Raw genomic sequence first — 14,179 nt, 5'->3', positions numbered from 1 at the left:
ATGTTACTCTAAAATTAGAACTAAAATGAAATATTTCCTTACACTTTCGAATAATAACTCTAAATTCAGACACATCGCAATTTGAAGATGAATACAATCGACTACAAACTTAACATCAACTTCGAATTAAATATTATAGAAACCAAGAGAAATAATCCACACAATGATAGTGCACAGAGCAGATACTATTACACACCCAACAGTCTCTAATCTACTTTTATTCTCATCACCAAAAATCGAAGCATGTATGTTAAATTTCAATTGACTAATGTCTGGCGACTTCCATTTGATCGGGAGTCTCACTAAACTTCATGAGTTATTTTGATTCAACTTTAGCTATAGTACGTGTACAGACTAGCTTCCAATCCAAAAAGAAACGAAAACTACTTTTAACAGCGGTTGTAAGTAACAAGCACAAATTATTCAGTGTTACATGCAATGCAACATCCAAATCATTCAAAGAGCAAATATCAAAGGACCAATCCTCAATTCTTTCCCAATTACCCGTTGGAGCAGTCACACCAGATGTAGACCAGTAGAGTTTAGCAAACTGGCACTCAACGAATAAATGCCATTCGTGCTCAACTTCACTATCACACAAAAGAAAATTCACCGGAACATCCATATGACTATTAAGAAGTTTGTATTGAGTAGGAACGCAATTACTTCCAAGCTTCCACATAAATAACTTGACTTTAGGAGGAAGAGGAAGATCCCACAAATTGCTTCTATTGTCATGAAGGATATGGTACCCTGGTTTAGAAGAGAAACAATCATTCTTTGTGAAATGCCAAATAAGTCTATCAGTCGAGGCATTTATAGGGATAATCATATTGAAAATGGCCACAACTTCATGATTAAAATAGTCATGGACCCCACCTCGACCCCAAACTCTTGAACCCGTCATAAAGAAATCTTAAACCCTTGCATGCTCTATACCCAAGACATAATCAAAGGTGGCTAAAAAATTATCATCATTAATCAGCCAAAGGTCTTTCCACACTTGAATAGAGTCTTTCGGGCCAAATCTCCATCTCAACACTTTACCAATCATATCAATAGAACTTCACACACTCCTCCAAATATAACTGTGATTAATGTCTAATTTTGAAGAAAGAAAATTATTCCTTGGAAAGTATTTAGCTTTGAAGATCCGACTAACCAAAGTATGAGGTTGATTGACAAACTTCCAACCTTGTTTGCAAAAGCGAGTTATTAAAATCATGCGAGTCCTTAAAATGGAACCCTCTTGTATCCTTCCTATCAAACCTCATGGATATTCATGTTGTCATTCTGTTTCATACCCCACCAAAAGGAATTCGTCATTTCTATAGGTCATCACAAGTAGACCTAGGCAGAAGAAACACACTCATTCAGAAGGTAGGTAAAGCTTGAACGACAAAGTTTAGTAAGACATCATTACCAACATTCGATAAAAAAAAAAATCATACTCCAGCTATTGAACCTTTTCCTAAGCATGTCTCTAAGGAACTAAAACAATAATGTGCTTAGACCTACGAATAAGAGAAGGCAAGCCTAGATAATGCCTCGTGTTATGAGCCGAGTGAACCTTAAGTAATGAACAAATAAAGCCACAAACATCAACTTTAACATTAGAACTAAAAAAGATGCTAGAATTAAAGTGATTGATGGTCTAATCTCACACAGTTTCATAATCCAACAGAATAGCTGCAATCACCTGACTCTCCTCCAAAGTAGCATTCAAGAATAAAAAGCTATCATCGAAAAAAAAAAAGATGAGCGATATTATAAGAGCACCATAAGGTACACAACATCCATGAATTCTACCCTCCATCTTAGCACTATGGATAAGCTTTGTTATAACTTTCTCAAACAGAATAAAAAAGATAAGGCGAGAGTGGATCCCCTTACCTTAAACCTCTGCCCGAAGATAAAGGATCAACAAACGAGCCATTAATAGAAATAGAATAAGGTATGGTATAATACAGAAGATAATCCAATTGATTAAGTAATGAACAAATAGAGCCACAAACATCAGCTTTAATATTAGAACTAAACAAAATTAAAGAGATTGATTGTTTGATCTGACCCAGTTTCATCATTCAACATAATTGCTGCAATCACCTAACTCTCCTCCAAAGTAGCACTGAAGAACAAAAAGTTTTCATCGATACAACGAAGATGAGAGACACTATAAGAGCACCATGACATACACGACAACCATGACTTTTACCCTCCACCTTAGCATTCTAGATAAGCTTTGTTTTAACTTTCTCACACAGAATAAAAAAGATAAGGTGATAGTGGATCCCATTGCCTTAAACCTCTACCCGAAGAGAAAGGATTAAAAGCGAGCCGTTAATAGAAATAGAATAGGACACGATAGTACCACATATCATAATCTAGTTGATCCTACAATCATTAAAACCAATATGAGATATCACATCCTTATGAAAACCTCAGCAACCCTATCATAGGCTTAGTTGAAATCAAACTTTAAAGCAACCCCCCCCCCCCCCACCCTATTTCCCTTAGAATTTCATTTCATGTAATACAAGGATTCAAAAGCAATGATAACTTTATCAATGAGAGACCTCTCAAACACAAAAGAGGATTGACTCTCCGAGATAAGCTCAAGAAGATAGACCTTCAAACAGTTAGCCAGAACCTTGGTAATAATCTTGTAAAGTATATTACATAGAGAAATAGGTTGTAACTCAGCCATATAAAGTGGGTTATCTCACTCAAGAATCAAGGGAATAATAGTGTCATTAAGATTGGTTGGAAATTCATTACGAGCCAACCAGCTAGTGTAAGCATAAAAAATTTCAAGGCTTCTAAAATTCTGAAAATGTTCAAAGTAGTCTGGATTAAGACCATCAGGCCCTAAAAACTTATTCGGGTGCATTTGGAACAGAATTATTCTAAACTCTTGTAAAGTAAAAGGAGAAGATAAACCCACACTCATATCATTTATAACAAGACAAGACAAGACATCAATAATTATGATATAAACAATAGGTATATGTCGATTTATACATTTTTCAAATTTAAACTAATTTTTTTTACCATTTTCATTAAGATTCAGTTCTACTTTTATTAATTTTAAGATTACTATATGTCCTAAGTTTCAAAAAAATTTGGAATCACTTAATTTAAATTTTAATATTTTGAATTGTGATTTAAAAAAGCTCGGTTGGTCAAGCTAAAGTTTTTTAGGAAACTTTGTTATTGTTGATTTTTTTTATTTTTCTTATTTTGTGAGACATTACTCTGAGCTCATAAACATCTGTGGTGATATCTCACTGTCATATTCGATTCTGTTTTGGGATCGAGTCTGGTAACATTGACCTAATCTATAAAAAAAATGTTTGTGTCTGGCCTCTAACTTGTTATTTTTTGGCATTGACCTCCGATATATAGAAATCAATCTTGGTCCAATTTAGATAGAAATTATCGCGTATATAAAAAGATCTATGATTAGTTTGCATTGGATGATTGATAATCGTAACACAATTATTATAATATTTCATCAATCTACTTAGTTGCCTCAAATTTTATACAATATTTCATACATGATTAGTAATCACCCCATGCACGATTGGACGAGTTTCTTTACACATGTGTCATCAAAATTGAATCAAATTTTATTAATGGATAAAATGTGATTGATTGCTATATATTGATATTACAAAATAATAGATAATGAGTCAAACATAAACCTTTTTTATAAGTTAAGCATCAAATAATACTTTAAACCTTTTTACTTCATTTCCTCCTTGTATTTTTCTATTTATTCAAGCAACTTGCATTATTCAATTTCAATCATCTTAACAATTTTGTAGATCTTCTTGGATTTATTATTTTTCTTTAATTTAACTTTTGATAATTCAAATTCCTCAATTCAAACCTTAAGGAATTATTCCTAATAATTGTCTGAATCAGAATTACTGCATTGGAAAGTTTGACATACTTACATCAACACCTTCTTTATTTGTTAATTAAGAGTTTACAATAATGTCCAATCCAACCACTTATAGAATAATTTACACTTGTGATGGGAATGGACACACTGCTGAAATTGGCCCAAACTTGGATGAGCTGCAAATTGTTTCACACCTGTATTAAAAAAAAAAGTTTATTATTTAAAGAGTTGGTAGCTAAAATTATAATTGTAAACGGGACGTAGCGAAGACGAGATCCTCTAATATTTTGGAGATTTTTGTTCTCGTATATGAATTGGAGAAAAAACTCCGCCTGTGAGGGTCAATTGGTGGCCTTTACAGCCGGTCCCAAGCTCGGACAAAGGAGGAGGGTTGCGGTAGATTTGTGGCGGCCAGCGTAAAACTTAGCCACATCTTATGACATGAACCACAATATAAATATCGTGGGGGCGTTCCCTACTCAGCGACGCGCTGCACTTCCTAGACACGGGTGTAGTGATAAATGTGCAAGGGTTGCTAGGTCGTCGCCCCGAAGCGGCGCGCCACCCCAGGACCCGGGGGTGGTGTCAAATATGCAAGGGTTGCGGGTAAATAAGCTAGTCCACGGTGATGGTAGGGGTTACGCTTTAGGACATGAAACATAGGTTCTTTGATAAAGATTAGTTGAAATTGTAGATGTTATGAAGATGAGGAGACTAAATATAATGTGCCTACAAGAAACCAAGTGGATTGGAGCCAAGGCTAGAGAGATAGCTCATTGAGGTTATAAGCTTTGGTACTCAGGAAAGGATAAGGGTAGAAATGGAGTAGGTATTCTTATTGATCGGGAGTATATTGATGATGTAGTAGCGGTGTCTAGGAAGAGCGATAGAATTATGAGTGTTAAACTAGTGATAGGGGATGAGGTTGTGAATGTCATCAGTGAATATGCGCCACAAATAGGATTAGATGTCTCTATAAGACAAGCTTTTTGGGAGGACTTAGAGGAAGTGGTGCAACAGGTTCCTAGGAATGAAAAGATGGTACTGGGGTGATCTCAATGGACACGTGGGTTCTAGGCGAGATGGGTTTGAGAATGTGCATGGAGGGTATGGTTTTGGAGATAATAATGAAGCAGGAAATGATATTTTGGAATTCGCATCAGCCTATGACTTGAGTATCATGAACACATGGTTTATGAAGAGAACATCCCACTTAGTGACTTATCGGAGTGGCGGTAATGCGAGCCAAATTGACTTCTTCTTAGTAAGGAGTGCTTGGAGAAAGAGTTATATTGATTGTAAGGTGATCCCTGGTGAGAGTACGACAACCCAACATAGAGTAGTGGTGCTTGATTTTCGAAGTAGGAAATGTATAAGAAAACGAACACCACAAGTGGAGACTAAGATTAAGTGGTGGAAATTTCAATGGGAGAATCAACAAAAATTTGTGGATGAGATGACCAAAAAAGATATTTGGACTTGTAATATGGATTTAGATATAGATTCGATATGGACTAAGATGGAGCATGGTTTAAGGGAAGTAGCGAAGAAAGTTCTAGGGGAATCTAAAGGTAGCATGACACCGGGTAAGGACACATCTTGGTGGACAGAAGAAGTACGACAAGCAGTAAAGAGTAAGCGAGAATCCTATAAAATATTGGGGAAATGTAGGAGTGACGAGAACTATGAAAAATACAAAGAGGCTAAAAGGGAAGTAAAGAAGGTCATACGAGATGCTAGAGCAAAGGTGAATCGGGATCTGTATACAAGATTGGATACGAAATAAGGGTAAAGAGACATATATAGAATTGCTCGGATGAGAGATAGGAAGACGCGAGATCTTGGAAAAGTTAAATGTGTGAAGGATGTGGACCAGAAAGTCCTAGTTGGAGATAAGGATATCAAGGAACGATGGAGGTCCTATTTTGATGACTTATTTAATGGAGATCGCAGACAAGATGTTGGAGATATAAGTATCCCTCACAATATGATAAATCATGAATGCCTGCGGAGAATTCAAAAGGGTGAAGTCAAAATGACATTAAATAAGATGAGGTTGAAGAAAGCAATAGGACCTGATGGCATCCCTATTGAGATTTGGAGATGTTTGGGAGAGAGAGGAATCGAATGGTTGACGACGTTTTTCAACAAAATTTGGAGAAACAATAAGATGCCATCGGAATGGAGGAAAAGTATCTTAATCCCTTTGTATAAGAACAAAGGCGATGTCCAAGATTGTGCCAACTATCGAGGAATCAAATTAATGAGTCACACTATGAAACTTTGGGAGCGAGTGATCGAACAAGGGCTAAGGAGGACGTGAAGATCTCGGAAAACCAGTTTGGCTTTATGCCAGGAAAATCAACTATGGAAGCCATCCATCTAATGAGACAATTAATGGAGCACTATCGAAATAAGAAGAAAGACTTGCATATGATTTTCATTGACTTGGAGAAAGCATATGATAAGGTACCAAGGGAAGTACTTTGGTGGGCCTTGATAAGGAAAGGCATTTCGCGAAAATATATTGACATCGTAAAGGACATGTATGAGGGAGCATGCACGAGTGTACGTACTAGTGTTGGGAAGACAGAAGAGTTCCCTATTACGATTGGAGTGCATCAAGGTTCCGCACTAAGCCCATTTCTTTTTGCCATCGTTATGGATGAATAACAAGTTCACTTCAAGATGTTATACTATGGTGCATGTTGTTTGCAGATGATATTGTGTTGGTTGATGAGACGAAAGAAGGAGTGGAGAGGAAGTTTGAACTATGGAGACAAACTCTAGAATCTAGAGGCTTTAAGTTGAGCCGAAGTAAAACAGAATATTTGGAGTGTAAGTTTAGCGGCCATAGGAATAGGGAGGCAGGGACAATCACCCAAGATGGGAGAGTTGTTCAGGCCTCGGATTGCTTCCGGTATTTAGGATCTATTATCCAAACGGATGGAGAAGTAGATGGAGATGTTGCTCATAGTATTAAATCTGGTTGGTCGAAGTGGAAGAGTGCTACGGGTTTCCTTTGTGACCCCGGCATGCCTAATAGATTGAAGGGAAAATTCTACCGCACGTCAATCAGACCAGCATTGTTATATGGTACGGAGTGTTGGGCAGTGAAACACTGTCACATCCATAAGATGTCGGTGGCGGAGATGCGTATGTTGAGATGGATGTGTGGTCATATGAGAAAGGATCGGGTGAGTAATGAAATAATTAGGACAAAAGTAGGGGTTAGATCTATTGAGAATAAAATGAGAGAAACCGACTAAGGTGGTTTGGCCATGTGAGACGTAGAGCGCTTGATGCGCCGGTTAGGAGGACCGAAGAGTGGCAAAGGGATGTAGTGGTGAGGGGTAGGGGAAGACCTAAGCAAACTTGGAGGAGGGTGATCGAGAATGATATGAGTTTACTGGGAATTGAGGAAAATATGGTAGTGGATAGGACGGAGTGGAGGGAGCGAATTTGTGTTGCTGACACGACTTGATTTCACGGTTTTATATGATGGTTCATGTTAACCGACCCCGAATCATTTCGGGACTAAGGCTTTGTTGTTGTTGTATATGAATTGGAGAAAAATCTATATCTATCTCCGCGCTGTGGGGATGGAAATCTCCTTATCTCAACTTCGGGGATAAAAAATTCTCCATCCCCGCTCGTGAGGAACCTTTTTTAGGATTCCCCATCAGAGCGGATCCTCCGTGGAGATGGGAATCTCTGCCTGTTAAGGAGAAGGAAACAGGGCATGTAAGTAAGCATTTGGGTAAAATATGGTTTTGTGGCTTACATTTGTTTAGTTCATGGCCTTCATTTTGCTAGGATGGTGGAACCGCAAGCAGCAGGACTGTGCTCTCCCTCCTTGTAGACAAGGTTTCCTCTAACAAAAGTTGCTAAAACTTTCCCTGAAAGTTTGTTCCCCATGTAGGCTGAGATGCTCTGTATTACACACACTCCACATATTAGGCAAAGCACAAAAACGATAAACTTGTTCGTATAAATGACGCTAAGATGCGTCACAGACCAGTCGAACAGCAGCTGAATATGCTGCTCTAAGGAAACAAGAAGAATAGAAGGAAGATTAGAAGGTGTACATGATGTTTAAGGAATATAGGAAGATCATTATTGAGATGAAACTCCACATTCGGTTCCCATATCACAATATCTGCATGCTTTCCAACTTTGATTGCCCCCTGCAAAATGTAATTCGGATTCAGTTGAGACGAAATCTAAGACACGAATTCGTTTCATGTTTTCTCAATTGTTTAATGCCTTATTCAGCTCATCCTTCGTATCGTCCATAAGATGAAAAGGGAAAGGCGAAAAATTTCTTTCACCTTTGAATCTTGTCCGGCAAGCTTAGCAGGCCTCTCACTCCACCACAATGCTAACTGCTCTAAAGTGACTCCATATTTTCGCCCATGTGTCCATGTCACAGGCAACATAAACTGCATACTCTCGAGCGAAAGCGCATTAGTCGCAGAACCATTAAGACGAAAATAGTAAACTGTAAAAACACAAACCTGCAATGATGATATTCCACCCCAGGCCTTCAAGAAGTCACCTTCATTGAGGAGTTTAAATTCTGGCGTTGTTGGCGAATGATCAGAACTTAGCATGTCGATGTCGCCTTTCTGGAAATGAATAGGTATCAGCTAGAAACAGAGACAGTAGAAAATGAAAACGAAAAAAAAGATTCACAGGATTCAAGTGCATCGTCCTAGAATTATGTATACCAGCAGAGCCTTCCATAGGGCTTCTTTATTGGCAGCATCACGGATTGGTGGAGAACATTTAAAGCGCGTATCTCCATCCCGAATCTCTTCTGCTGAAAAGGCCAAGTAATGGGGGCATGTCTCAATAGTCACACTGTCACCACTCCTTTTCGCTTCCTGCGAAAATAGAAACGCCAAGAAGACAATACAAATGAAATTCAGTCGAGTTTATCAAACTCCGGTTACCGTGCATATAGTCTGGATGACATGAAAATGGAAACCTTTAGCATACCTTTAAAAGTTGTAAGGAGGAACCTGAATCGGACAAATGAACAATGTGAAGATGAGCTCCTTCAGCCGGACCACCGATCCGTGTGTCTTTCGATAGTGTTAACAGCTCTCTAATAGCTGCTTCCTCCCTGGTTAAGGAATGGTCAATATCATTAGATTCTATAACTAACCGTGATCTCCAGAAAATTAAAATATAGATCAACCAACTAAACGTTTTAACAATTTGTCGCTTCTTGACGCGATAGTAGTCAGTATCTTACCAAGAAGGCGGTCTAGTCCTAAGGTATGTCGAATAATGTCGAGGGTCATTTACCCCATCTTCTGCATAGCTCTCCGGATCTTCTTGTTGCATCTCTGCATGAACAAGTAAAGGCCTTCTATACTTGGCTAGTACAGAGAGTCCCTCCTAAAGAGGTAAAACTGTAAGAATATAACCGAAACAGAAAATATCATCTGTAGAAATCAGCTAAACAAAGGATTTTAAAAAGGAAATAATTATGTGAATGAATAAAGGATAATTACGAAATGATGTCAAATTCAAAAAAATATTGACATGTGATTGGCGATTGTGTTAATCTATAGAAGAAAACAGGGCAATTAATAGGACAAATTTTTGAAACATGCACCAAGAAACAAACCTTGATATGGCTAGCATTGGTCATGGGGAAGTCATTGATCCCGGAAGGACACATAAAAGACTACACAACAGAAACAGGGGAAATTATAAGCATATATATAATTCAAACTACCAAAACTTAGAATAGAGAAGAGCACAATAAACATTAGGAAAAGGTGAAATCAAATAGGGAATTTGGATCACAAACTGAAAATAATGAGCAAAAAATTTCGCCTTAGCTTTCAACTGAGGACAGAACATTATTCTATTGAGCAACATGAATAATACATTCCAAAGATCTGTTGACAAGAACACTAGAAGTGAAACATATCCTAAATTGTTACCTTTAAACCAAGAACACCAGCACTTAAGAGAGCTTCGAGAGCACTTGCATTATATGCATTTTCGGGAACTAGGCCTCCCCAGAAACCTGTTAATAGCATAGTCAATAACTAGATCCTAAAATATATTGGCATCCAAAAGATATAGTTTGAAGAGCATACCAACATCAACATGGATATTATTTTCTGCAGCCTCAAGCTTATACATTCATGTCAAAAAAAAAGGAAAAGGTTAGCAACATATAAAATGCACCACCACAAACAAATAAGGGTGTCAAAATGGATTATCGTATTATATGATGTATACATTCTACATGATAATCATGTCAAGCGAATAGTCTTTGTAAATCTGTAAATCGTGTTGTCGAGTCAGAAATTGACATCCCTACAAACCAATGCACACCCAAATCCCAACAAACAAATAAAGAACTAAGAAGCAAACAAATCAATGAATATGAGATGACTAAAAAAGAAGAATCCATATAGGTGACCTTACTAGATGGGGCTGATACTTGGTTATTCTTGTCATTGTATCATTATTTAAAGCACTGAAACTCATGGATGTTTTACACAGTGAAAATAGATATCATATACTCATTAATACCTTGAGTCTCAAAGTTTCCACTGAAACAGTTGAAGGGTCGCTATTAAGAGGCATGTCAATCAGCGTAGTAATGCCTCCTGTAGTTGGAGCAGAGAAAGCATATATTTAGAGAAAAAAGAATAAGATAAGGCATTGCATTGCAGCAGCAAATCGTATGACAGAAATTGAAGCTTCTAGCCGAATAAAGATGAATCGAGTTGGAAGAAAACTATACCAGCAGCAGCTGCTTTAGTTCCCGAAGGAAATCCTTCCCATTCAGCTCTTCCGGGGTCATCAAGGTGTACGTGCCTGCCATAATTATATTGAAAAGAGCCTAATTATTGGGATACTATTCTTTGTCTTTCTGTTCACAGCTATCTTTTGGAGGAAATTGCAAAATTGATTTGTTGATACAATTAGGGATCAAGAGTCATTTAGCTCTTTTTGATAAGTGTCAATAAAACCACCAATCGTATGTATGGACACATGTCATTTTCAGTTTACCCCAAAAGGTACCTTAAAGGAGGAAGATTGTCTCACATATATGAGGAGTTGTTATCACTCCCTAATTAAACAATGTGGGATGCTAACGCACAACCCTCACATCCAGAACCATTTGGAGCGTGAAGCAAATATCCATCCATTAACTCACTCTGAAAGGTAGCTTAAAGAATGAGGATTGACTCATATATAAAAGAAGCCATATAGCTCTCTAATTAAATAATGTGGGTGGAAGCTAAGTTTATGGCAAAATGACCCTTTATTCATACAATTAGAGTGCAATTTACAAAATCATTTTGCAAAATTCATGTTGTGTGTCAATTCAGAGCATCATAATCAGTTACATTCTAATAAGAATGCAAAAAAAAAAAAAAAAAAAAAAAAAAATTGATAATAGTGTCAAACCTATCCTATTAATCAGATTATTCATGTAAATAGTGTTATGATGACAGGCTATGTTACGAAGAAAATGGAAACGGAATCTGAAACAGAAATGAATACAGGAAACACTATTTCTAAAACATAGCATTCAAAACATAGCCAGAAAACGGAAATGGAAATGGAAAGGAAACAGAATACGGAAACACTGCTGAAAAGGGAGTTCCCCTGCAACATAGGTGACAGAAATTGACACCCTTAAACCATTCCAATCAACACAAAGCAAATAGGAAAAAGAAAATGAAAGCAAGGAGTTCGGAAATCGTACACATCAATCAAGCCAGGCATAACAACAGCTTCTCCATAATCAATTATCTGTCCCACCTTGGAATATCCCTGTAAATCCTCTTTCTTAACAATGGAAACTATCTTCCCTTCCTTTATCTCAACTGCTCAATCAAAAATTCCAAATAGGGCTTTCTAAATAACAAAATCAAACAAAAAAGTCCTTATAACGAAATTAGAATTAGTTCAAACATACACACCTGCACCAGAAATGACTCCATCTGGTGTCACAATTCTCTCACTAGTTAACCAGTAATGGCTATAAGGAAGAAGACTGCAATCTCTATCAGACAACTGCGAAACAGCAATATTATCACATTAGCAAGTGAAAATCGGCAAAACCCAACAATGGGGATAAAATTGAAGGCATAAAGTCTACCTTGGAAGAAGTTAGGAAGAATAAGAAGAAGAAAGAGGAAGCGAAAAGCGCTAGAAAAGGTAGTATCCGCCATAGAAGAAGTTGTTCCATTTGTTTCTCTGCTTCGTCGTTGTCTCTGGAAGGAGGAAGAAGAAATTGCAATTTGGATGTGACAGCAGTGAGAGAGTTTCGTCGGAAAGTGAAGAACGGTTGTCCAATCAGCGAATTTTCTTCTTTTCTTTTTTGTGAGATTCACTCATTTTTGCTGACGTTATCCTGGATTCCTAACTTTTTTTCTTTTAAATATATAATAGATTCCTATTACCAAGATAAAATAAAATAGATTCCTACTTTCAACAAATATTAAAAGTTTTGTAACTATTTGCTTTTTGAATAAAGTAGCAGTCAATTCTCACCACCCAATTCAGCTATTGCCTAATTTGATAGAGAAAGATTTATTTTATTTTTTCCTAAAGACCATGCTATACAATATTTCAACCATAAAATTTTGGAGGATTAGTATATTATTCCATCAGTCCTGATACTATTTATAGGTAATATTATTCGCAGAACGATTAATAAAGATGATATTAATATCATTAAACGAATTAATCAATTTATTATAATTATTAAGAACAAGGTTGTAATAAGACTTGAAGACATATTGATTAAGATCTAAAAACACCATCTCTACATCGGTTTCAACAAGACAGTCATCCATATAACACCAAAGGAGGTTAGAAGACGAAGACAACCTCCTTAAAAGATTCCAAAAATCAACTTGCTTTGATCTTTTCGGTAAACCATAGTTATATGTAAATCTCTGTGTTGGACTCACATAGAGGTGTATCTCTCCATTTTTTATCCATTTTATTATATGTTTCTATTCAATTCACGTGATCATATTTACCCTAAAAGATATTTAGGGTATTTTAATCCAACAAGTTAATAAAGTTAAAAATTAATAATCAAATCAAACGAATTAAGGTTGATTTAGGGGTAAATTTCATCCATGGTGTACAACCTTTACCCTCATTTCACACTTTGGTGTACATCCTTCAATTTGTCTCACTAATATGTACGAACTTATAGGTAACCTCCCACTTTGGTGTATAGCCGGTTAAAATGACCGGTCAACGCGCCACCTAAGCTATTTTTCATCCTACTCATTTACAAAAGTGGGACACACTCTTAAAAAATTACTTAAATACCCAAATCCTATTAATTACTAAAATACCCATGTTGTTTGTCCCTTCTCCATCCTTCTCTTTCGTCTCTCCATTTTTCCCTTTCTCTCTCTATCATTCTCTCTTTAACTCCTTTCTCTCTCTCTTTCTCTCTCATTCATTTTCATTTGTAATTAAGCTTTATTGGCTTTGATGTAGAAGGTTTCTCATTGAATTCAAGTCCAGTATTAGTATTATTATTATTATTAAGAGTAAAATAATCTCAACACATAAGAACTGGAACTAAAGTGTTTCCTTTTTTTTAACAGTGGAGTTGAATTAAATCTAAAGCAACAGAGCTCTCTCAAACAAAAAAAAAATTAACCAATGGAGAATTGAACAGCTCAAAAATTGAACTAGTCTCTAATTAGTCTGATTTGTGTCTTTCACGCCTAAATAGTTACATCAAATTTTTAATTCTTTCATTTACTTCATTTAAGAAGAAAGGCTTGAGCCCATGATCGAGTTTTGCAGTGGGTACCGGAATGGAAGAATTTGGAGAAGAATAATTTTGGAGGCCAACAATCCGATGATGTTGAAGGCGCAAAAGCATGAAAGAATGCGCAAAAGCATGAAAGAATTAACCCCGAAAAACAGAAAAACAGAATCACTAATCCAATAAAATCTATTAATCCCTTCATTCTACACTTTTGATACCAAATCCTTGCCTCTTTTCTCTTCGCCGACCTCTCCCTTTGCATGTTTCTGATCCAACAAAATTGACCATTTATCACCGTTTCAAGGTGAATGGGCCGGCGAGGATTGGTGATTCCTAGAAGGAGATGCGGAAGCTGATCCAGAAGTCTCGGGCCGACCAGAAACCAAAACTTCATAAGGTTGCGATGGTTTCTGTACAAGGCATTGAAGATCAAGTAATGAGGCCATGCGAGTTTATTTTGTAGCTGCAGAAATTGGGTGTTTTGG

The 14,179-nt window shown here is 36.8% G+C and overlaps 1 protein-coding gene across 1 annotated transcript; it reads right to left on the bottom strand.

The window, feature by feature from the left end:
* Positions 1-3,836: 3,836 nt before the first annotated feature.
* On the bottom strand, positions 3,837-12,312 carry LOC136234253 (allantoinase). Its single transcript, XM_066024066.1, has 16 exons — positions 12,051-12,312; positions 11,872-11,965; positions 11,655-11,775; positions 10,683-10,756; positions 10,469-10,545; positions 10,027-10,063; positions 9,868-9,953; positions 9,546-9,605; positions 9,168-9,313; positions 8,909-9,035; positions 8,638-8,793; positions 8,425-8,535; positions 8,239-8,349; positions 7,996-8,094; positions 7,692-7,840; positions 3,837-4,101 (listed from the first exon to the last, which is right to left on the bottom strand). The coding sequence occupies exons 1-15, from the start codon at positions 12,138-12,140 to the stop codon at positions 7,712-7,714; spliced, it is 1,518 nt and encodes a 505-aa protein (XP_065880138.1). The 5' UTR covers positions 12,141-12,312; the 3' UTR covers positions 3,837-4,101; positions 7,692-7,711.
* Between the last annotated feature and the right edge of the window lie 1,867 nt (positions 12,313-14,179).

The sequence above is a fragment of the Euphorbia lathyris genome, chromosome 6 (assembly GCF_963576675.1).
Source record: "Euphorbia lathyris chromosome 6, ddEupLath1.1, whole genome shotgun sequence".
In the NCBI taxonomy this organism is placed as follows: Eukaryota; Viridiplantae; Streptophyta; class Magnoliopsida; order Malpighiales; family Euphorbiaceae; genus Euphorbia; species Euphorbia lathyris.
This window is presented reverse-complemented; position numbering and strand designations above follow the sequence as displayed.

Bases quoted from the DNA above. Each gene is read 5' to 3' on its own strand.
- LOC136234253 (XM_066024066.1), bottom strand. From the start codon at position 12,140: ATGGAACAACTTCTTCTATGGCGGATACTACCTTTTCTAGCGCTTTTC. The intron at 8,536-8,637 runs GTATACATAATT...ATTCATTTCCAG, and splicing joins CCCTATGGAAGGCTCTGCTG to AAAGGCGACATCGACATGCT. The intron at 7,841-7,995 runs GTACACCTTCTA...TGTGTAATACAG, and splicing joins CTATATTCCTTAAACATCAT to AGCATCTCAGCCTACATGGG.